Source organism: Plectropomus leopardus, chromosome 12 (assembly GCF_026936395.1).
Source record: "Plectropomus leopardus strain MGB_pleo_1.0 chromosome 12, ASM2693639v1, whole genome shotgun sequence".
Classification (NCBI taxonomy): Eukaryota; Metazoa; Chordata; class Actinopteri; order Perciformes; family Serranidae; genus Plectropomus; species Plectropomus leopardus.
In genome coordinates this window covers 20,624,070-20,649,455 of record NC_142187.1, presented here as the reverse complement: position 1 = coordinate 20,649,455, position 25,386 = coordinate 20,624,070, and the positions used below count along the sequence as shown (strand labels likewise).

The window sequence follows — 25,386 nt, the reverse complement described above, 5'->3', positions numbered from 1 at the left end:
GGTTAATTGTTTGACTATAAATCAAAAAATATTTTCACAATACACTTTACTTTTATGGGAAAGGGTTTTGAATAAGTAGATAACGCATTCAGGTAAAATGGGACAAAAAAACTTGGACATTGTGGAAATGTTGCCATAGCATTATGACTTATGGTATCATGTACCAATCTGTCACATTTGAGATATTTTTAGTATTTTTGTATTTTTAAAAATACATATATACAATATGATGCTGTGAGTCCATGTCAGCTGCAATAGTCCAACAGGCAACTAAGAACGAGGAGAACGTGGCAGAAAAGTTTGACAATCTTTTTTTATTGAATAGCCAGAGGTTACATTAATGATTTAATGAATTAGTGACTGACTGGGCTTCTATCATGGGGGGATTAAAGGGTACGATGACCCAAGGCCAATGGGGGCCCATGAAAAGGTCCGTGGTTGTGCCTTAAATGGGATCAAGTACAACAATTTACTTGCTGTCTTAAATCACTGACATCACAATTAATGTGTATCCACGTGATAAATAAATGTATGAAAGAGCAGAGAGGAAATAGTGGTGGAAACAAATGTCAAGAAGCATCAGGTGTAATACGCTAACCCTACAGTTAAGACACATGTATCTAGATGATCTAGGGAATCAAATAGCAATCATGCTATCTTGTCAGGAAGGGGGCTTAGTTACACAAGATTTTGGTGAATGAAAAAGTGCCACTTTTAAAAATTGTTTAGCCTACTTAAATATTTCTGCATACTGGGGTCTCTAAACAGTTTAGAATTGCATAAATTGAGTTGAAAACTGGGAGTTTACAGCCATATACTCTTTAAATGCTTTAGTTCAGCACACAATTTGAAAAAAAAAGTTAACTCTAAAAGTAGTAAAGTGTCGCAAATTACCTGACTACCTGACCCTACTTCTTTGTTTCAGCTCAGTTTTGTGTTGTGCCTGTGCATGCGGTGCACCGCCAGCAGAGGGCGCCATTAGGACACACACACAGGCACACACTCACGCGCGCGCGCACATACACACATCTTGCTCAGCTAGCTGTAACCGGCTAGCTGGTCTGTTGTCGAGTTGACACCCTCCCCAAACCTCGGCAGCAGCTAAGCTGCACAGTCGACATGGCAAGAAAATATCGCAACAGTTTCCTAAAGAAAGATGAAAATCTTCCAAGTCTTTTGGAATGAGTGAGTAGTATCGTCAATAATCGTATATATATCCTGGTGGAAAGTACCCGTAGAAGTTGCATGTTTTGTTTTAGGCACATTTGTGACGCATAGCTATGGTTAGTTGTTGCTAACCAAAAAGGAGCTAGCTACAAGCTAACAGCTAGCAGAGGGAGGAGTGTGGTTTGTTCGCTAGGCTGTTAGCCTTATGTGCTCAGCCGAGCAATTACGAGAATAGCATTTGTGTTGTGAAATTGTGATGAAAAAAATAATTCTAGTGTGTTTCTGAACATTGCGAACTTAAGTAAATCAGCGTGCTTAGTGAGATCAAATACATTTTCAAAGCAGTTGGGTTGCTGGGTAGTTTCGGAAGCTAGCGTTACATAATCTCGCTGTTGCAAGTCAAATGGCTCCACTTTTCAGTGTCACTGGTTCTTCTCTAGCTATCGTTTCCTTGACCAATACACGATACAGTAACTAATGGTCTTGGTAGTGTGGGAGATTCTTGACCGCAAAGACATCGCGAATTATAAATGTATCACAAATAACCCACAATGGATCTGACATTATTGTATGTATTTTTTTAATCGGACAACGTTTGCTCATTAGCCAGCCTAGCAAACTAGCCACCCTTAGCTTAGCTTGCTTACATTAAGCTAACGTTGCCTACAATTAGCTAGCTAACATTACATGGATATATAACGTCAATCTAACAGTGAAAATGACTACAGCCAAGAAGTCGTTGGTCAAAAATAAGATTGTTTGTAGCTTAATGCTTTTCAACGATGTTAGCAGACGCTAGCCTCAGATCAAGTTAGATAGCGCAGAGGGACTTGGTTGTTAGCCTCTCCAGGACCCTTTGTCCATAGTCACAGTGGTTACCAGCTCCTCTAAGTAGGCCACACAGCAGTTGTTTTGATCCTTCCCCGTCGCTTGTTTCCTCTGTATCATACAAATAACTGCAGTGTCACCTCATTTTTTACTCTCAATTTCGTTTTGTGTTACGTCTAAACACCACATAGTAGCGAGCATCCCAAGAAAAATAGACATTCAACAATAGATTTAGGCGTTTTTATGTTGTAACGTATCTGTTTTCCCACGAGAAACCTTCTTTGTCATAATAGGTACATCGATAGATAAAAGAAAGAAGTATCAGTAGAAAATTAAACTTAAGTATATTCTCTAAAAACTAGATGAACACCTATAGAATATACAATGTAAAGAATATACTGTAGTGCACTCTACATACAATATATAATAAATACAAACACTTTTATCATTTATGGAATAAATGAATTTAGGCACGCAGTGCTAGTGTTTTTATGTATTACTATATTTGTGTCTATATTGTATGATCAGTAGCTTTGAGTAAAAAAAAATCCCTATGAGACAATAAAGTATGCTTTACCTTACCTAACCTACCTTTACTTTAAAAAATATAAAAATTTTGAATCCATAGCGTAACATACAACCAGTATGTATACATTAGACAAGTGTGCAAATTTGCAAGTTTTAGTTTTAAGAATGCAGTGAGGCAGTGTGAGAATGAGATGTGCAAAATTTGCCTTGTACATGCACAAACACATGATTGCTACCTTTGTGGTTTGTTTTACATTAATTATGATCTGCTGACACACTTGCTGTATTTAAATGAAACACTGCAAGTCCGGTATTTAATATTCTTGGCATGCAAGTGGTTTAAAATGTGTGAATATAGCAGCAAGGTTACTGTTAATGGATGTGGCCTTGTCCTCTGTTTTAAAATGTTTATTTGCATGTCAGTGTCATGCAAGGAATAAGAAAGGGGCAAATAACAGTTTTATCTGTATAAAAGCAATCTGTTATTTCCAATGGCGCTAAATGTTTTAAAAAGATGAAGCATCTGTTTCAACTCGTGAACTATGAGCTGTCTGAAAACGTCCTTCGATAAAGTTTTGATTATGACATTGCTAGGTTGTTTGTTTAATGGCAGAGTCATATTAAAATTGTAATAAAGGATTCTGTACATTAGACCTGCAGAGCAATTTTCTCAATCATTAGTCATGGTTACTGAACAGCAAAACAGAGAGGAGTTCAATTGGGACAGCAACAATAGAGCTGACAGTTCTTTGTTAGACAGGTGAGGTCGGTACAGAGTCATTGCATGGGGCAGGGAAGATTTCCTGTATATGTCATCTCACTGCCTTCAATGCATTTTTTAACAACAGATGCCATCATACAAAACATAATCATGTTTAGTTAATGCATTTAGATAATTTTGGAATATAGACAAAAAGAATGAGTGAGCTACATTTAGCTTTGCATGCAGAACTGTTTAAATTGGTGAAAATTTTCAGAATTTTAATCCTATCTCTTTCTCTTTCTCTTTTACAGTATTCATCACGCGATGTGATCCAAAATCCACAATGTGTGAGGACATTTAAGAACAATTGAGTTCGGAAGAAAAATTCTTGATTCCAGTGGAATCTTCCATATATATATAAATATATTATTATTATTAGATTTTTTTCTGTGTTAAAGCTTACATACCTTTACACACACTTGTCCCATCAACATATAACCATGCCAGTGCAAGCACCACAATGGACAGAGTTCCTGCTGTGCCCAATCTGCACACAGACATTTGAGGAGACTGTTCGCCGGCCCATCAGCTTGGGCTGTGGACATACTGTCTGCAAGATGTGCCTGAACAAGTTGCACCGTAAGGCCTGTCCCTTTGACCAGACAGCCATTAGCACAGACATCGAGCAGCTACCTGTCAACACAGCCCTGTTGCAGCTGGTGGGAGGCCAGGTAAGACTTGTGTTTGTGTTTGTGCACTTGCTTGGCAATTTATGACAGAGATCCTGCGTTGACAATATTTATGCAGAGTCCTTGTTGATGCCAGCCTGTGATGAAGGATAACTGCTTGTGGATGTGTTTGAGTAGTACAACAATTTAAGATACCGTTCCCATCTTGACAGTATAATGTTTCCAGTAATTACTGTTTAGGAGCTGTATCAAAGCGTCATGCACGGGCTATTACATGATGCACATAGCTTGGAGATTCCTTTATGAGTCACACTTCAGTCATTAAGCAATGACTTAAATTCTGTTGGTTTACTGAGTGCTGGCGCAATCAGTGAAGCTGTATCTCTCTGAGACGGTGTTTGACCAACAGGGTGATGCACAGCTAATGGTGTTTTGGCTTTGTTAGCCAAGTTTCCAGGTGGACACTGTATAATAATGGATAACGTTAGTCTATCAACTATAAGCCTGTCGTGTGTCTGATACAGTCATGACTGTGATGTCCTCTCTCTCAGATGAGCTCCTTGCATATCAATGCTTCTACAGATTAGTAGGGTACAATGTCCAATCTAATGAATATCACTGATAGAAATGTAAGTTGTTATGATAGATCTGTCGTTCATGAACATGACAAGAGCTGCATGCTGTTTTGGTAAGTATCAAAGCAAAAGCTCTAAAGTGAAGATGATTATTTTTAATAGTTTTAGTGGATCCCAGATGGTTATTTAAATCGGCCAGTGCAAAGCTTGAACAGTGCCTTTCACAAAGTGTGATACTGCACAGCCTGAGTGTGAAAATACAAGCATGATGAGAAATGCTTCTCTTCAGTGTCTGGGCTTTGTTATAAAGAGTTTCTATTTGTATTGTCAACAGGGATAGGTGCAGTTCAATAAGACTTAACATACAGAAAATGAAGTATAAGCTGTCAGTAAAATAATGTGGTTCTCAAAATGTGAAATTTTGTTTTACTTGTCAGACATATTTCCTTGGTCTGACAGTAATGTAAGTAAGGTCCAGGGAAGACTAAATAATTAGTGGAGCACACTGTAATAGTCACCTCACACCATGTCTCCAATGGGATGATAAGGGAGTTGTTAAGAAAGAGCTAAAGGACACAGGGCAGTTGTATCATAATTTTTTCACTTATTCTAAATTTTAGGTTTTGTTAATAATGTTAATAATAACAATAATAATAATTTTATTTTTATAGCACCTTTAAAAAACAGTTTACAAAGTGCTTTGACAAACAAGGCAAAGCAGAAGCAAGAAGGGTTTCTTGCAGAGGCAATATAACTATAAGAGCCAAACAATACTGCTGACCAAAGGCCAGATATATTTTAAAGGAGAATTAAACAAGAGAAAAATAACATAAAAGACAGCATATGACAAAAACATATTAAAAGGAAGACTGATGATAATGACAAATAGAGATAGGAAAAAAAACCAATAACAAGCCATACCAATAAGAGTAAATACAATTCAAAGAGTAGAAGCAGTAAACACAGAAATAATAGTAATAGTAATACAATTAAACAAGATCAAGAAAGAAATAAAAAATGAAGACAAACTAAAATCGCTGAATTTAAAAAATGACGACATCACATAAAAGCAAGTCTTTAAACTAGGTTAAGTTTGTAGATTTTTTTAGCTTAAAGAAAATTCTTCTTCATGTTTTAGACATCTTAACATTTAACCTCTGTGCCAAAATACACCTGCAAAATATAGACACAAATACGTATTTTCTTTTAAATTAATTGTGAGACCCATTTCAGTTCAGCTGTTTTAGCAGATAATTAAGTCAGTGAAAAGGAAATGATGACTGTGTGTTCCATACACTACATCACAGCTGAGATATATTTTGTATTACAATGCTTCATCTATTGCTATGGCTTTTGCTAATTTTTTTCCCTCTCTGTGTCACGCTGCAGGTTCCTAAGGCTCAGCCAGTTGCCTTGATTACAAGTCCAGAGGACTCGCAGCATTATGAGGAGGCCAGGCAGTGTGTGGAGGAGCTGGCCCTCTACCTCAAACCTCTCAGCAACACCAGAGGTGCTTCAAACACACACACAAATGCATGATTGTTACCTTAGTAGTTTATTCTACCTTAATTATGATCTGCTGACACTCTTGCTGCCTTTAAATGAAACATGGGAAGTCCAGTGCTAAATATTCTTGGCATTGAAGCGGTTGAAGATGTGAGAACACAGCAGCTAGGTGACTGTTAATGCACATGGGCTCGTTCCCTTTTCAGAAGTGTTTGTTTGCATGTCAGTGTCATGTGAGGAAGAAGAAAGGCTTAGAAAATATTTATTTATATAAAGAGTAATCAGTAGTTTCCAACAGGACTAAAAATATAAGTTAACAACTCATGAATTGTGAGCTGTCTGAAAATTTCCTCTTACGAAGTTGTGATTATGACATCACCCGGCAGAATCACATTAAAACCGCAGTAAATGTATTGTGGACATTGCAGCTGCAAATTTTAGGCAACTTCCCCAATCATTTGCCATGATGATAATTGAATTTGATGGATTTATTGATTGACTGATTGAGAGAAAATGAGAACGATTGTGTAATTGATTAATCTTGAAAGGCTTGTAACAAAATTTATTTCTCATTGAAATGGGCTGAACAGGCTCTTCTCACAGCTTAACCCAAATATATTACATATTTTTATCAGTTTATTTAAATATAGGGAAATAGTTTGAATCATAACTTAAATTACACTAAATAATGCCATCACTTGTATTTGCTGCTGATCCTTCCACTGTGCCTGACATTATTCAAAACAAGAAATCTGCAGGCTTTATCATACCACAGCAGTTCCACGTTTCTCAATACCCAGTATTGTTACCATGGTAAAAAATAAAACCATAAATTCCGTACTATACAAACACTTTTATTTAAATTTTAGTTACCCTCAGTGAACTTGCTCGAATGTAAAGTACGAGTCTGTGTGGGTTTATGAGATTTTGTGGGCTGGAAAACATGAAGCCAACAGTATATTAAACTATTTCACCTCCATTGTTGTTGTTCAGCACTTGTACATGTGAGATGTGAAGGTTGGTGTTTGTGGTCGGCTATTTGTCCGACCCCTTCTCCACTGTATTTGGATTGCTGGGGAAAAAGTGACAGTGAGAAATGCAGTGTTTTTTCCAAAGGATTAGGGTTAGGGTTATTTTTCAGTTATTTTTTAAACATTTTTCAACTCTTGGCAACCACAAAAAGTGCTAAACATGCAGCACTCAGCACAGACTTGAGGCTGAGTGCCTGGTCATGCTGCCGTTTGTAGAACAGTGTAAACACACAGCGCTCCCATTGCAAAGAATTAAAATGCAAACTCTCTGGCCACACTTCTTTTTAATGAGTCGAGGAGAAGCTTTCACTGCAGCTGAACTTATTGCCATCTTCAACGACTTGTCGTTCTTTCATGCAAGTTGGTGTTTTTCATCTTTCTTTGGCTGACCAGTACACTTGTTTGCTTGCTCGCAGCCCTGTCAGGTGCGGAATAAGTGCACTGCTGGTTACTGCAGTACAGCAGAAAAACTAGTACCGTCACTTTTTCTGAATTTTGGCATCAACTTGTTATCGAAGTATCAGTTCTCATACCAAGTAACATGATCATCTGGCAATAGTCTTCAGTCTTTTTTTAATGAGCATCTCTATGTAATGTGAAGTTGGTCATATCTTCTGTGTTTTTTCATGCAATTCCTTGATGCTAAAAAATTAACCCGATCAGATTTACGTGAGATTTTACTGCAAGGAAGGACTTTAAAAGGGGAAGTAGCCACAGAGGTGCAACAGTATCTTCCAAAAGAATCAAAGTTTAATCATCAGCTCTCCAAAACACTTTACAGAATAACCTTCACAAAGGTAGGATTTATTGCAGGACTGCATTAGTTTCTGCTAGTTATCTTAGTATATGTTCACTTGGTTTACAAGTTGTCTTGTCTGATCTCTCTTCAGGTGTGGGTCTGAGCAGCACGGCCCAGAGCATGCTGAGTCGACCCATGCAGAGGAAACTGGTAACTCTGGTCCACTGCCAGCTGGTGGAGGAGGAAGGCCGTGTTAGAGCCATGAGAGCTGCCCGCTCTCTGGGTGAGCGAACTGTCACTGAACTCATCTTGCAGCACCAAAATCCACAGCAGCTCTCCTCCAATCTGTGGGCCGCTGTGCGTGCACGAGGGTGTCAGTTTCTAGGCCCAGGTAGGTCGTTTTCTATCACCTGCAAAGTGAGACAAACATGTTCCACTAAGAAGAAGCAGTCCGCATCTAATCTATAAATGTTGACATTGGGTAATCCACTGTTACTCATAGTTTTCATATTTGTGTTTTTCCTCTCTCAGCCATGCAGGAGGAAGCTCTGAAGTTGGTCCTTCTTGCTCTAGAGGATGGCTCTGCGCTGTCCAGGAAGGTGTTGGTTCTTTTTGTAGTCCAGAGGCTTGAACCACGTTTCCCGCAGGCCTCTAAGACTAGCATAGGCCATGTGGTGCAGCTCCTCTACAGGGCCTCCTGCTTCAAGGTATGTCACTGACTGAGAACCAGAAGACAATTTCATACATTTTTAAAAGTTTTGTGGCAAATACTGTATTTCATGTGGTACTGGAGTTGTAATCTTGTTTTTTTTTTTCCATCATTGCGTTTCAAGCACTATGTATTAAGTGTAGTTCCTCAATGGACATTTTATTGTCTGTCAATCAATATCTTGTGAAACCCATGCTGCTCTCCGTACTCCTTCTGCTCTCTGCAGAAGGAGTCGTAGGAAAAACCTAAAGAAAAATAATTAAATACATGCTTTCCCACTTCCTCTGACTGCCCAGGTGACCAAACGTGATGAAGACTCATCCCTGATGCAGCTGAAAGAGGAGTTCCGTACTTACGAGGCTCTGCGGCGTGAGCACGACTCTCAGATAGTTCAGATTGCCATGGAGGGTGGACTGCGCATCGCACCTGACCAGTGGTCTTCTCTGTTATATGGAGATCAATCTCACAAGTCACACATGCAGTCTATCATAGATAAGGTGTGTAATGTTTGTGCTTTGCCTGTATCTTGTGTTTTTTACATCATGGTTCATAAAGGCATATTTCATAAATGATTTGTGTTCTGCTCTTTGTTTCAGTTTCTAAGCTCCTTATATTAAAGCGTGTTGCTACATAAACCTGCTATAAACCTACCAAAGCATTTAATCCCCATTTTTTTATGCTTCCAACGTAGCTGCAGACCCCGGCGTCTTTTGCCCAGAGTGTCCAGGAGCTGACGATTGCGCTACAGAGGACCGGAGACCCAGCCAACCTCAACAGGCTGCGGCCCCACCTGGAGCTATTAGCCAACATTGATCCAAGTCCTGGTAAGAAACTACCACACTTTAGGAATGATATTTTTGTAGCGACGTAAGGAATAACTCAGTAACATGCATTATCAGAAGTTGGAATCCAAACAGTGACTGTTGCATTTTTTCAACACTTTCTCTCACAGATTTTGTATTATTCAAATACATGTTGTCTGATAAGTTTTGTTAAAACAAACAGCTGGGATGTCAGAGTATGTCAAGATATCTCCTGGCCAGAGCCTAGCTGTTTCATTACGGTATAAAGCTATGGCTTTTTGTCATTTATGCTGAAACTGTCACCACTTAAAGTATTTTTTTAGACAGATAATATGTTAAAAAATCGTGTTCTTCCTTATACTGCGTCTATTGGCATTTGCTAAAATCCATCACAGTGCGCCTAAACAAAAATCAGAGCCAAAGAGTCATGTATCTCAATCACTTCTGTCGCTGCACTTTGGTCAAACTTTCAAACTAGGTAATGATGATCAGATATCAGAATTCTGTTACTGCTTTGCCTTTTTCTCACCTCAAATGTTTTTGAAACATATTTTAGCATACTGTTTAGCTGTCAATAGATGTCAAGTTGACAATAGCTAACCCAAGGACCAAGCACTGCCAACTGGCTGGACCAGCCTTTTCATTTTACAGCTAAAGAGGATACTAACACATGTTTCTGAAAACAATTGGGGCGAGAAACAGGCAAGGCATTTAAAGAATAATGATTTATATTTGATAAGCGCAGCCTTGATTGACAGCAGTTCACAAGCAGTGATTGACAGGACAGCTGTGTTAGAGACTCCTCAGCTCTGATCATTTTTCATTCAGGTGCAGTAATGCCATTAAAGGAGCTTCAAGGAGAAGAGAAACACAACTTTTTGTTTTTTTACAGATTCTGTGTGGATGCAGAGAGTTTTAGCAGATATGAAAAATATTTTTACAACAACTACAGCTTTACAGTGTTTCTAATTTCCATTTGTTTCCCCAGATGCTCCCCCTCCCACATGGGAGCAGCTTGAGAAAGGGTTGGTAGCAGTTAAAACAGTGGTGCACGGCCTGGTGGACTTTATCCAGAACCACAGCAAGAAAGGAGCGGACCCTCAACAGGTCAGTGTCCATTGGACCACAAAAAGAGCTGCGTCCCATCCCTTGTATGTTGCATTATCATTCCAGTTTACACCCATTGGAGATCCAACCATCATTACTATGATGACATCAAATGAGGGGAGAGTGTTGTTCATCACACGTTTAAGTACACATGACGAGCTGATAGTATCACCTACTTCTAACTGTACGGTGAAATCTCACCACTAGTTAGTATTCAGCTCTGTTTGTACATCCTGAAATATGGCACAGAAAGTTATGTGTTCTCCATTTCTATAACACTTGACTTCTCTCTTTAGCCTCCTCAGCACAGCAAGTACAAGACATACATGTGTCGTGACATGAAGCAGAAAGGAGGCTGTCCTCGTGGGGCCAGCTGTACCTTTGCTCATTCTCAGGAAGAACTGGAAAAGTGAGTCTGGCAAATAGCATGCAGCATTTAAACGAGACATTGCAGTCTGTTTTCTCACCACTCTGTGTTTCTGAAATCTTTGTATTGTGTTTAATATTTGTCAGGTATCGTAAGATGAATAAGCGTCTGGCAGCTCGCCTCCCTGGCTCTGGAGGGCTCATGCCAGATGAGGGCCTTCCTCTTGATGTAGCAATGACCCGGAAGCCTTCACCCCTATCCAACGGCAGTGGTGGTCCCTCTTTGCCCCAGCTCATTGCCCGTGGAACCGACACAGTCCCGTACGAACTTTTGCGCAAACCAGTGAAGATGGATGGAGGGAGTCCCAGTGCTCCCGGATCACCACCAGATGCGTGAGTATAGCCTTCTTTTTACATTTAAATGAATGGCAACCAAACAACAGGCAACTGTGTGCCATCAAGTCAGCAGATTTGTCTTCTGATGGACACCAACTGATTTCATTGTTTCTTTTCTCTAAACATAAATTAAATTACCTTAAATGAGCAGGTTGGATACAGCCTGAAATTTTGTTATGTTTCATCATGAACTCGGACTTTGGAAAAGATGTGCATGCCCAAAGATAAAGTAAAATTGAAATATGCAATGTAATATGCAATCCCCCCTTTTTTTAATCAGTGACTTAATCTGTCATGTTTTTTTTAATCTGACATGTATTCCTGCAGCCTTGACCCTGTGCTGCCCAAACCTGGTATGCCTCTGCCACCTCATGCCATGGCCCACCCAAGGATGCCAGTGGACCACCTCTCGGGGGTGAAGCACATGACTGTAGTACCCAGAGGTTCACCAGTGTATCCGCAGCCACAGCTCCCTGAGATGTGCTATGACACTCGCCCACCACCTTCTGCTTCTCAGTATGAGCCTCCACAATATCCCACAGGTAGGGATCAAGAAAACTGAATGATGCATATCGAACTTATGAAAACTCAGGAAATTAGTAAAAATCATTGAAAGTTTGGGGAAAAAAACATGGAAATACTTAAAATTGCAGTAAAAAATGCTGCCGATTTTTAAAGAAAACATGGCCTCCAAAACCAGAGGCACATTGGAGATTTTTCTCTTTCTTTCTTTCTTTCTTTTTATTTTTTTTTTAAGAAAATGGTTTCTCTTTGTAAATTATAAAAAAAATTAGACAATTTTTTTTTCTTCAAAAACCTAGCTTGCTTGAAACCATTTATTTAAAATCACCCAAATTACACCATTTGTCATAGCCAGAAACTGTAAAAACAGTTGGACTATTGTTGGATTTTCAGATTTCAAAGGTCCTTGAACACATCGTGTGGAACGCTGAAATAATGAATCTGTAAGATTGAAAATCACTGGGCAAATGGAGCAAAAAAATATATATATATAATTTTGGGTACTTGAAAAGTCATGGAAAATATTTTAAATTTTGTCCATGAAAATGTGTGGGAACCCTGAATTAAGATAGAAATGTTAATAATTGTCTGCTATTTATTTCTCAGGGTACCCCTACCAACAACCACCACAGTATGTCCCTCGGGATTACATGCGTAACCCTCCTCCCCCGAGTGAATCAGGACCCCCTTACCAGGACCCCTACCCTGGCTACGGCCCTCCAGAGCGCCCCTACCAGGCCCCTCACTCTGGTCCACCTTTCTCTTACCCTCACCCTTCACACCATGACCGTGGTCGCCACAGCACCTACACTGGCCCACCACCTCCCCCACAGCCTTACCCATCTCAGAGGGATGGCCTGGTCAGGATGAGTCCTGCACCTTTGGATATCCCCCCTCAATCAGCAGGACAGACTAACTCACTTTACCACCAGGAGCCCAGTGGCCGTGATAGATACCCTCCTGATGGCTACTACACACCAGGTGCCCAACCTCCCCCTATGAGGGCTTACGTCAGGGTGAGTTTATTTGGATCGTGTTTCATTTTTGCAGTTTTCCTTGAACTCTTTTTGATGCCAGTCTAGTTTCAAAACACTCAAATAAAGGCTAGCAGTTCAGCAGCAATATTTCTGTGTGTGTGTTTCAGGGACCATCATATAGTGGTTCACAGCCCAGTCTGGACTACCTGCACCGACGTCGGCAGGAGCTGTTATCACAGCTGGAGGAAAGAAAAGTCATCTCCCCTCCACCATTCGCTGCCTCCCCCACTCTTCCTCATCCCTTTCCCAGCGACTACCCCCCAGAGGTTAGCTTAATGCGAATTTAATGCATTTCTGTTACCGTTCAAATAATACACAGGCATTACACTGTAAGATTTGATACATTTCTTTTCAAAATCCAAAGAACTGTGAGTACATGTAATTGTTATTGATAGCACTCTCTGTGTTTTCTGTTTCTGCAGTATGGTGAGGAGAGCTCCAAAAACATGGTGAAATGCAGAGAGTCTGATTATGCAGGGCAGTACTCTCCCTGGTCTTGTGAGACCATCGGCTCTTACATTGGCACAAAGGACGCCAAACCCAAAGACGTTATGGTTCCTGGTACCATGGACATGATGGTGAGTTCAGATAGATAACTCTGTTAGTAACCATTTCAGTATTTTCCCATTAGGGTTGGGAAATCATACATTTTGGTTGGGCTTATACCTTCTGGTTGGTTCATAAAACAAAATACAAGCCTCTGACATGTTTCCCCCTTAGTCTCTTACTCAGATCTCTGATAAACTAACCCTTACTTTTTATATCCTCTCTGTCTGACAGAACGCGGAGGCAAAGGGTCTGAGGGAACCATCTCTGGAGGCTCCTCGGAGGGGTGCAGAAGTTAAAGATGATGACCCTATCATCCCATTTGGCCCTCAGCCCACTGTGTCGCGTTTCGGCGCCATCTCCCGCACCTCAAAGACGGGTTACCAGACCACAGGCCCTGTGCAGGCTATGGCCTCCACTCCACAAAACCCGAGCTCTAAACATATGGCCATGCCAGGTAAAAAAAACGTGCAGACAACATATGAATATGTTAATATTAATAATAATAGATCCCCTTCTCCTCATGTCAGAAAGAATGAAACTTCTTTTGTAAGGTATTGCAGGTATTGACAGAGTGCCCCGCAGATTTTGTTCAAACTGTTCACTCCAGTGTCTTAAACTGAATTTTTGCAACCGTTTGTCATGACAACCGTTTCACCACCTTGTGTATAGCAGAATACACATATGGAAGCCATGTAGGATGGGGTGGAGCTTCATACCCCTCCCACCCAACTGCCGCCTCCACTCAGGGACACTTCAGTGAGCGGTGAGGCCTGCATTAGTTTGACTTCATCTTTTTAATATTCATATGATGATAATACTAATCACATCTTGGGGAAAATATCAGAAATGCATGCATGAAAATGAAAATGTGTGGCTTGTAAAAAAGGTTTTTGCAGATTTTGTAAATTTTGTACTGTATTTCACCCTCGCAGCCTTCCTATGGCAGACAGAGAACAGTTAAAGATTGAGCTGCAGCAGGTCAACCAGCAGATCAACCAACAAACCCAGATGCGAAGCATGGAGGTGTGTATGTTCTCTGAAAATACATAAATGATTTTAAAAATTGTACAAGATTTTGTAATATTTAAGTTATTGTAGAATTGTTTTTGAAATTCTAGAGATGATTTGATATTTTATATATTTATGTTCCTGCTATTTAATATAATAAATGAGGAGGTATATATATAACAGCATTTGGCAGTCATGCTGCCCGGCCACTATAAAAAATGCAGTCAACACTGAAATATTAATTTTCCAAAAACAAGTCTTCCATTTCACACTGCATTTCCTCTGTTGATTGCGAGAAATTTCCAAATTGCACACTCAGCCTCTTCACTTCCTGTCTTACTATTACAGGCTGCCAGTAACTCTTTACTGCTGCAGAGGGAGGCCAGTGCATTGGCAGGCCAGCCTGTGCAGCCCAGCCAGGGCCAAGCAGCAGCAGCAGCAGCAGCTCAGCAGCAGCAGCAACAGCAACAACCCAAGTGGCCAGCAGGGGGAGCAAGTACAGCAGCTGTCTCCAGTGAACAGCTAAGCCTGGAGCTCCACCAGGTGGAGAGAGAGATCGGCAAGAGGACCCGTGAGATGGCTTTGGTGAGAGGGGTGGGCTGTTAAGCAACAGTAAGCGAGGAAACCATGTGTCCTGAGAACGGTTGGGGTGGGGGGGTAAATGATTGATACTAGTAGCTAGGTAACACCGTACAGCTTAATATGGCATTTTTTAACACCAGGACGAGTACATATGAGCATACAACAATAACAGTCGTAGTGATCTGGCTGTGGTTGAAGTCATTAAAGATAATGGCTTACAGGTTTTAGTTTGATCAACGTTATGTAAAAAAAACTGAATATGTACCAGGGACAGAGTCCTGCATGGAGTCCTGCAAAAAAGGTGATTTCGTTGAAGGTATTCTTGATTCAAGCAATGTTGAAAAGTCTTTAAGATTTTAGAACGATACTTATCGTTAGCAAGTCTTGATCAGGGGGTCTTTCCAGCAACTTAGCATGTTTTGTGCATCTTTAACCAGGAAAATCAAGTAGCCCATGATGTGCAGCAGTACAAGATGAAACCTGCAGAGAACGGACAACCAGAGCACAAGACTCAGCTGGAGGAAATCTCCCTGGCTCTCGGGTTGGTATATACACTTATATTGGCTGTTAAACATAAATATGAGAAAATCCTGCTGAACAGACGTGTTTTATTATTATCCCGACACCCTCCCAGTCTTTCTCACTCGGGTCTTTCTCTCTGTCCGTTATTCAGCGAGGTGTCAAACGGCTCCAGCGGTCTGCAAGAAAGTGCAGTGGGCGGGTCCATGCTGTCACTGACCAATAAGACGTCTGCATTGAACCTGTGCTCTGATCCAGGTGCCACTGGTTCAGAGATGCAGAAGAATGGCGTTGTCCACTCCTGCTCGTAGGCAGTAAACACTTACACACACACACACACACACACACACACACACACACACACACACACACACACACACTCTCAAGATGCTCAATTGAAAAGCATGCACAGGCACACATACACCCATTCTATTTAGAAGATGAGCAGTATCTGCCGTGATATGAATTTTCTTTCTTTTTGTTCTGTGAATGAGCTTTTTTTAATGACTTTCCTTGCCTGGAAACCAGAGCATATGATAACATTTCTTGTGTGTGTAAATTTTCTTTTTCTTTTTTTTTTTTTGTACTGGGATTATAGATAAACAAGGCTCACGATCGATGAATCAGAAAGAGAAAATGGTGGTGATGTTGACAGTGGTATTGTAATTTCACTCTAAAAGGATAGCCCCATACATCACAATAACACAATAACAGTCAAGTATCTCTTCATTATCCCAATATAAGATGTTTGATTAAGTTGTGCTAGCACACATGTAGATGGACGGTTAGATACAGAGCAGCAGATTAACAAGCACCATGATATGCACTGTGAGGAACTTCTCATGCAATCTGACTATCTATGAAGGTATAGTAGGAACTGCAGAAGAGTGTCACTTGGTACTCAACCCCAGAATCGTAAAAAAAAAGTGGTTGCCCAGATGTAGATGATCTGAGGAGGGAAAAGCAGTACAGTATTCCACCAGAATTCAGCCGAGACGCAAGGTGTTTCACTTTTGCAACACATGCACGTCCTCACCTGCCACAAGAAGTATGATTTTATTAGTGCATTTTATGAACACATCATATGTCTGTTTCATACTTGAAAGCAGTATATTATATATTTAACTGAAGCATTCTGTTTTAAAGATTGCACCAAGTCTTTTTGATAATGAGCTTTCCACATGTTTTCTATAAGGGAATCTACTACGTGCTTCTCTTGGTCGTGGTGTGACCTGATGTGGTTTGGTTGCAATGCCTTTCGCCTGTGCTCTGTAGGGCTGCGCTCAGTCCTGGCCTGATTACGTTGTGAGATTCTTTCACAGCATGCTCAAAAATTTGGTTTATTTTTGGGTGAATGTACGCGAATGGGCTGAAAGGGAGTGCATCTTTCCGCTTCAGGAGTCAGGTGAATGTCTTTATAACGAAGAGGAAAACAAGGATTTCCCTCCTCAGAGCTTCTCGGCTGGCCACACAAAAGGCCTCCCCATTGGGATTATCTTGTCATTTGTTCTCCTAACTTCTATGAAGTTGCCTTCCCTTGTGTTTTTTGTTCAGTTTTGTTTGATTTTTTTTTCATGCATTACGTTGTTACGATTTTGGGGTGTGTGGCTTACCTAGTGAAGGCTCAGTAGAGCTTAGCTGAACGCGCGTCGTTTTCTCTGTCATGGAAATGGTTCCGAGCAAAACGTATCGTTTGTACTCTTTGAAAGGTAACTGTTGTAGCGTTTTTAGCTACGCAGTACATTTGAAATCATGTTTACAGCAGAGGATGTTAGTGTTGGTTACTGAGGGGAAAGCAAAATAAACCTCCACAAATAGGAGATTTGATAAGTTAATTTATATCACAGTGAGCATATGGAAGCGTTTTTATTGGTGAGTATTACGATATTCTTTTCACTATCACAATATCCTTTTTACACCTTGCTGTCATCATCACCACCATTACCACTATAATTGCTCTTTCTCCATCATGTGAATTGTTTACTGCTGACGCTCAACACAGAGCTCTTTGCCTTTTGTAAACAATTAGCATGACGGGCTACAGTTTTACAGCTCTGCTGAGAGCGAGTGAGTCCTTGTGTGCGAACGATTGAGGGATAGAGACGCTCTGGGTCAAGCCGTTTAACACAGAGCCTTCGTTTTGGTCGGACGAGGGGGTAACTGACAGTTTGACAAATGACTGATGAGTCACATAAATAAAGACACAATTGTTTTGTGTCCCTCATCTGGGTTGTTTAATGAGCATCTCTTCAAATTTGTCAGCGCCATGATAGTAGATGTTTGGGTTTTTCTTTTTTTTTTTCTTACCACACTTCAAGCCTCTGGCTGCTCCTCGCTGCATTTATTGTTTAGGTACACAGCTCACTTATACATATGAGTATGTATACATACATTAATATACTAAAGCACTATTAATGTGCCACCTCTTATTTTACTCGCTCAGCATTTATATTAAATGATCTCTATTTAGAATCAGCAAAATGTTTTTGTTTCTTTTTGTTGTTTGATTTGTTTTCTGTCCACTGGTTGCCAACACAGACTTTATCCTTTCCCAGACGAAGGACCTCTGTGCGCATTGATGTGTGTTCACTTAATCTTTTGTGTTCAAACAAAGATGTTCTTTATAGACTATGCTTCCGAAGAAGACAAAATTCTGTAACTTTGGAAAATTTATGGAGACGTTTTGTGTGTGCTAGATTGTATTGTAGAAAATGTACCCTGAGTTTTTTTTCCTCAAAGTGTGCTATTCTGGGTGATAGTTTGGAGGTATTATAAAAGTGTTGGGGGTTTTTCCCACCCCTACCCCAAAGAGGATATTCAGGAAGTCTCTGATGATAGGTTGGCCTTAAATCCTCTTGAAATGCTCCTTGTCTGCTTTAGTGAGCATGAGGTGATCTCAAAAATACTATTTAACAGTGAATTGGCATGATTTAGAGTCATACAGATTGACTCAAGAAGATTCCCCCCATTTTGATAAGTCATGTAAAACAGCGACATGCAATAATCTCAAGAATAGAAGCTAAATGCGTTCATTATTTTTTACGGAAATGTTGTTGACCTAGCTCGGTTTGTAGTTCTTTTTTCTCTTTCTCTTGTTTTTCGTTTCTGCACTAGTTGAGTGAATTTACTGACCTGCAAGTCTTACAGTCTTTAATGCATCATCTGACCTGAGCTAAAAGAGTATCTGAGTGACAGTCACACAATAGTTTTGTTCTGTTTTGACAAGTATTCACATAAAATTGGCCCACCAGCTTACTTCTGCTGTTATAATGCCATGAATTGGCAACATGTGATGATTATTTAATATATGGTTTCTCACTTTCTCTTTAAGAGCAAGTCAACTGAAAGTATCACAAATGCTGATTCTACCTGATGGGTCCCAGCGGGTCAGAATGAGCCAAAAATGCCTTTAGCTTAGCAGAACTGACATACAATGACGTATGGGGTGGTTTACTATATAGTGAATAGCAGAGATGTTCATTTCAATCTCCTGTGTGTTTTTGTTTTCTGAGTGGAACTGCTGCCTCTACCCCTCATTTACATAACCAGTTAACCCCTCCACTCCCACCCTCGACCACTGAACTCTGTTACTGCTGTTTGAGGCTCACATTTTATTCCCTGACTTTCTGGGGAAATTCGCAAATGGCTATTTTATATGATTACTCCCTTGTAAAATATCTCTTAAATTAAGGTACAGGTTTGATTTCAGCAAGAAAAAAGAAGTTTTTATATGTATATTATACTCCATTAAGGAATGTCTAGAATTATCTTCCTCCAATGTGGATGTAGCCATTATTACGCCATTTTATGACTTTGTAAGAGAATTCACTGTGTGAAAATTGGTTTGCATTTTTGTATAATACAATCTGCTTTTTTTTTCGTTTGATACGAGAGGGAGGTCAAACTGGAAGTTTGAAGAGAAAAAAAAATGAACCTGTGAAATTGAGAAAACAAAGTGTAACTTATGTACAACAGTGATTCTAAGCTGAGGGGAAAAGATTAAATGATATTGCTAACTCTGGATGTGTGTGCTATTTTTAAAAGTGTTCAACTGGGTATAGTAGGATACTGTGTGTAGGATTTAGGGGGCTATATTGGCAGAAATAGAATTTCATACAAGTATGTTTTATTTTGTGCATAACTACATAAAAATTATAATTGTAAGCAATTTGTATATTGTAAGAAACGGTTTCTCGTCCATGGAGATGGCTGTGTTGCACTGCCATGTTTTTGTAGTTGCCCAAAAAGGGCAAACCAAACACTGGATATAGATTTGGTTGTTTGCATGTGAGTCTTTGCATTGGCCACTGTGCTTACAAGCCCACCTGCAACCTGCAGCATCAGGTTAACACTAATCTGTTACATAACACTGCTTTGTTTTGTGTTTTTAGCAGTTTGAATCACCTTGGATTGTGTAGATTATTCAGCTCTCAGTTAAAACTTGCTGAGAAAAACCCTGAAGGAATTCTAACCAGTAGTTTCAAGTTGTTGAAATCTGCAATTCACCACTAGATGCCACCAAATCCCACTAAATCTTATGCACCTCTTAAACTGTGGTTGAACATGTCTTTTTTCCCCTTTCTGTAATAATGTAAAGTGCCTCTAGGGTGTTTTCTGTACACCTTGATATCAGTGTTGGGTGTGGTCAAATGTGCAACACAACACATTTAAATTTTCAAAGAGAATAGCTCACTGCTTTTCTCTCTGGTATTCAGCAGCTATTTAATTAGTATCTTGTTAGTGCAGTTTTACCACTGACCTTATTTGAACAAATAAAATAAAAAGATACATTACAATCAACTCCGACAAACATCTAAACCCGCACAGGCCTACATATGTACCATGTGTTAAACGGCACAAGATAAATTAAATTAAAGCATGTTGTCAGAAACAGAACAAAGATGTCATGCACAAATAAGTCATGTTATAGCATGTCGTCCAAAATGTTGCCTTAAGAGTCACAGAATGGTATGTCATCCAAAATAGTGCAAAAACATCATACTATTGCCTATTGTCCAAAAAAGCAGAAAAAAGTCATACTACAGTATGTCGCCCAAAATAACACAAAATATTCATACTGTACCATGCCCTCTAAAATTTTTCCAAAAAGTCATACTATAGCATGGTAGCACCAAAAAGATAGCACCAAAAACTTCATATTCATACTATTGCGTATCAGATGAAATAGAACAAAAAGTCATGGTATAGTATGTTGTCCAAGAAAGCACAAAAAGGTGATACTATAGCATGTCATCCAAAATAGCACAAAAATGTCATACTATGGCATCTTGTCCAAAATTTCACCGAAAAAGTCATACTATAGGATGCTGCCAAAAATAGCACTGGCTGTGACATTTTGTAGTTCTTTGTTCTCTGCTATTTTGTTCGTGTATACTGTGTTCCCCTCCCCTTGTCTCCTGCTCTTTATGTGTGTGTTTGTCTGTGTGGAGGTGTGGTCACCTTTCCCGCTGGACCCAGAGGAGCACACCTGTTCTACATTTCATCACTACCACTTCATATACCCGTCTCTCCACTACTCCAGTGCCAGATTGTCCCGCTCACCAAGTGGTAATTACCGGCCACAGCGCTCAGCATCTCTAGTGATTGCTTCATGTTGTTAGTGTTTTTGTCCTCGTGACTTTTTTTCCTCGGACTCATTATTGCTTCTCTGATTCTCCAGATCACTCCATGTGTGCTCCCTGCCGTTCCTCCCATCATCATCTCCACTTGTTACCTGCATCTGTTCCTGCTGGCTCATTCCGAACTCAAGATCACCATTTCCCGTTTTTCTCGTGAGCCGTTCATCCCTGCTCCCGCCAGATACTCAGGCGATTTCAGTATGTGGAGACAATTTTTCATCACTGTAAACATGTCTGATCAACAGCCTCTAACCTATGCTACTGATAAGTCCTGCATTGCTTACATGAGTTTACTATTCTGATTGAGGGCTGTAGCTTGGGCTCAGTCTAATTCTCCCATTTGTGATTCATTCAGTGACTTCATTAATGAACTGGAAAGGGTTTTTGATCATCCTGTCCGCGGCAAGGAGGCTTCCAAGCGTCTCCTGGCCCTGCGACAGGGCTCGTCCTCAGTCGCCATAAGACTTGATAATCGACACAGAGAGAAAGGAGCGAAGTATGAGTGTATGGTCTCCTCCCTTCCCCCACTTGTTAATCAGCAGTCCAGCTCGCCACCTGTTCAAATTGACACGTGTTCGGACTTTAAAGAATCCATGCAGCTGGACAGGATGAGACAGAAAGACAGAGGAGGGTAAGAGAGGGCTTGTGTATTTACTGTGGCCTGTCGGGCCATTTTCTTGCTAAATGTCCTAGTCTGCCTAAAGACCAGGCTCATCTGCCGCAGGGGAGACACAGTTAAGCCAGCTTCCTCCTTTCCCTATCTTGTCCTCCAGGCCTCAGCTTCAGGGCTCTCTGCTGGTTAGTAACCACTCGTTTCTTCTCCATGCTTTCATTGATTCAGGCACCAATGATAACTTTATTGACCATGACTTAGTTACACAAGCTGACAAGAATGCTCCTCTCCCTCACCCCCCAAAAATGCCAAAAACCTCACAACTTAGCATGTAAATAAATAGCAAAAAGGCAATAGTGTAGTTTGTTGAAAAAAGTCAAATTTCACTGCTCCTAAAAATGGCTGAAAGGGGCGCGTCATAGTGTACAAAGTGGGAATAAAGGCCAAAAACCTCACAAATGAGCATGTCAAAAAATGCCCAAAAAGGCAATAGCATACTATGTCGAAAAAGTCACATTTTGACTTCCCAAAACACGTCTAAAAACGACATACTATAGCTTTGAGAGACACATCATAGCATACATAGTGGAAATAAAGGTCAAACAAGGCCCAAAACCTCATAATTTACCATGTCAAAAAATGGCTAAAAAAAATGGCCAACAAGGCAATAGTGTAATATGTCGAAAAAAAGTCAGATTGTGACCGCTCCTATAAATGGCTGAAAACGACTTGGAATAGCTTGTAGAGACATGCCATAGCATACAAAGTGGAAATAAAGGCCAAAAAACACTAAAAACCTAATAATTTTTGCATGTCAAAAAAATGGCCAACAAGGCAATAGTATAGTATGTCGAAAAAGTCAGATTTTGACCGCTCCTAAAAATGGCTGAAAACAAATTAGAATAGCTCATACAGACACACCATAGCATACGAAGTGGAAATAAAAGCCAAAAAACACCAAAAACCTCATAATTTAGCATGTCGAAGAAAATAGCCGACAAGGCAATAGTATAGTATGTCAAAAAAAGTCAGATTTTGACCGCTCCTAAAAATGGCGGAAAATGACTTAGAATAGCCTGTAGAGACGCGCCATAGCATACAAAGTGGAAATAAAGGCCAAAAAACACTAAAAACCTCATAATCTAGCATGTCGAAAAGAATGGCCAACAAGGCAATAGTATAGTATGTCAAAAAAAGTCAGATTTTGACCACTCCTAAACATGGCTGAAAACGGTTGAGAATAGCTTGTCAAGACGCGCAATAGCATACAAAGTGGAAATAAAGGCCAAAAAAACCCCCAAAACCTCATAATTTTTGCATGTCAAAAAAATGGCCAACAAGGCAATAGTATAGTATGTTGAAAAAAGTCAGATTTTGACCACTCCTAAAAATGGCTGAAAACGGTTGAGAATAGCTTGTAGAGACGCGCCATAGCATACAAAGTGGAAATAAAGGCCAAAAGACACTAAAAACCTCATAATTTAACATGTTGAAAAAAATGGCCAACAAGGCAATAGTATAGTATGTCGAAAAAAGTCAGATTTTGAACGCTACTTAAAATGGCGGAAAATTACTTAGAATACCTTGTAGAGACGCGCCATAGCATACAAAGTGGAAATAAAGCCCAAAAAACACGAAAAACCTCATAATTTTTGCATGTCAAGAAAATGGCCAACAAGGCAATAGTATAGTATGTCGAAAACAGTCAGATTGTGACCGCTCCCAAAAATAGCTGAAAACGACTTAAAATAGCCTGGAGAGACGCGCCATAGCATACAAAGTGGAAATAAAGGCCAAAAAACACTAAAAACCTCATAATTTTTGCATGTCAGAAAATTGGCCAACAAGGCAATAGTATAGTATGTCCAAAAAAGTCAGATTTTGACCGCTCCTAAAAATGGCAGAAAATGACTTAGAATAGCTTGTAGAGACGCGCCATAGCATACAAAGTGGAAATAAATTAAAAACACTAAAAACCTCATAATTTAATATGTCGAAAAACATGGCCAACAAGGCAACAGTATAGTATGTCGAAAAAAGTCAGATTTTCACCGCTCCTAGAAATGGCTGAAAAGGACTTAGCATATCTTGTAGAGACACACCATAGCATACAAAGTGGAAATAAAGGCCAGAAACCACTAAAAACCTCATAATTTTTGCATGTCAAAAAAATGGCCAACAAGGCAATAGTATAGTATGTCGAAAAAAGTCAGATTTTGACCGCTCCTAAAAATAGCTGAAAACGACTTAGAATAGCTTGTAGAGACGCGCCATAGCATACAAAGTGGAAATAAAGGCCAAAAACCACTAAAAACCTCATAATTTTTGCATGTCAAAAAAATGGCCAACAAGGCAATAGTATAGTATGTCGAAAAAAGTCAGATTTTGACCGCTCCTAGAAATGGCTGAAAATGACTTAGAATAGCCTATAGAGACGTGCCGTAGCATACAAAGTGGAAATAAAAGACAAAAAACACCAAAAAACTCATAATTTAGCATGTTTAAAAAAAAATGTCCAACAAGGCAATAGTATAGTATGTTGAAAAAAGTCAGATTTTGACCGCTCCTAGAAATGGCTGAAAACGACTTTGAATAGCCTGTAGAGACGCGCCATAGCATACAAAGTGGAAATAAAGGCCAAAAAACACCAAAAACCTCATAATTTTTGCATGTCAAAAAAATGACCAACAAGGCAATAGTATAGTATGTCGAAAAAAGTCAGATTTTGACCGCTCCTAAAAATGGCGGAAAATGACTTAGAATAGCTTGTTTAGCCACGACATAGCATGCAAGGTGGAAACAAAGGTCAAAAAACACTAAAAACCTCATAATTTAGCATGTCAGAAAAAAATGGCCAACAAGGCAATAGTATAGTGTGTCGAAAAAAGTCCGATTTTGACCGCTCCTAGAAATGGCTGAAAAGGACTTCGAATAGCTTGTAGAGACGCGCCATAGCATACAAAGTGGAAATAAAGGCCAAAAAAACCTAAAAACCTCATAATTTAGCATGTCGAAAAAAATGGCCAACAAGGCAATAGTATAGTATGTCGAAAAAAGTCAGATTTTGACCGCTCCTAAAAATGGCTGAAAACGGTTGAGAATAGCTTGTCGAGACGCGCCATAGCATACAAAGTGGAAATAAAGGCCAAAAAAACCCCAAAAACCTCATAATTTTTGCATGTCAAAAAAATGGCCAACAAGGCAATAGTATAGTATGTCGAAAAAAGTCAGATTTTGACCGCTCCTTAAAATGGCGGAAAATTACTTAGAATAGCTTGGAGAGACGCGCCATAGCATACAAAGTGGAAATAAAGGCCAAAAAATACTAAAAACCTCATAATTTTTGTATGTCAAAAAAATGGCCAACAAGGCAATAGTATAGCATGTCCAAAAAAGTCAGATTTTGACCGCTCCTAAAAATGGCGGAAAATGACTTAGAATAGCTTGTAGAGACACGCCATAGTATACAAAGTGGAAATAAAGGCCTAAAAACACCAAAAACCTCATAATTTAGCATGTCGAAAAACATGGCCAACAAGGCAATAGTATAGTATGTCGAAAAAAGTCAGATTTTGACCGCTCCTAAAAATAGCTGAAAACGGTTGAGAATAGCTTGTCGAGACGCCGCCATAGCATACAAAGTGGAAATAAAGGCCAAAAACCACCAAAAACCCTCATAATTTAGCATGTCAAAAAAATGGCCAACAAGGCAATAGTATAGTATGTCGAAAAAAGTCAAATTTTGACCACTCCTTAAAATGGCGGAAAAT

General features: G+C 39.7%; 1 protein-coding gene across 2 annotated transcripts; it reads left to right on the top strand.

Moving 5' to 3' along the window:
• The first annotated feature begins 1,036 nt into the window (after positions 1-1,036).
• Positions 1,037-19,385, top strand: rc3h1b (ring finger and CCCH-type domains 1b). 2 transcript variants are annotated; one of them, XM_042498356.2, is made up of 20 exons: positions 1,037-1,185; positions 3,538-3,957; positions 5,880-6,000; positions 7,918-8,157; positions 8,298-8,473; positions 8,772-8,972; positions 9,167-9,299; positions 10,267-10,385; positions 10,682-10,794; positions 10,899-11,144; positions 11,475-11,689; positions 12,276-12,685; positions 12,814-12,972; positions 13,129-13,284; positions 13,487-13,709; positions 13,928-14,018; positions 14,188-14,278; positions 14,612-14,848; positions 15,283-15,386; positions 15,519-19,385. In XM_042498356.2, the coding sequence occupies exons 2-20, from the start codon at positions 3,727-3,729 to the stop codon at positions 15,673-15,675; spliced, it is 3,423 nt and encodes a 1,140-aa protein (XP_042354290.1). In that variant the 5' UTR covers positions 1,037-1,185; positions 3,538-3,726; the 3' UTR covers positions 15,676-19,385. The 2 variants fall into 2 exon arrangements, with proteins under 2 accessions (XP_042354290.1, XP_042354289.1); XM_042498355.2 differs by having other exon boundaries at positions 13,925-14,018.
• The last annotated feature ends 6,001 nt before the right edge of the window (positions 19,386-25,386 follow it).

Bases quoted from the DNA above. Each gene is read 5' to 3' on its own strand.
- rc3h1b (XM_042498355.2), top strand. From the start codon at position 3,727: ATGCCAGTGCAAGCACCACAATGGACAGAGTTCCTGCTGTGCCCAATC. The intron at 3,958-5,879 runs GTAAGACTTGTG...GTCACGCTGCAG, and splicing joins TGCAGCTGGTGGGAGGCCAG to GTTCCTAAGGCTCAGCCAGT. The intron at 11,145-11,474 runs GTGAGTATAGCC...GTATTCCTGCAG, and splicing joins CCCGGATCACCACCAGATGC to CCTTGACCCTGTGCTGCCCA.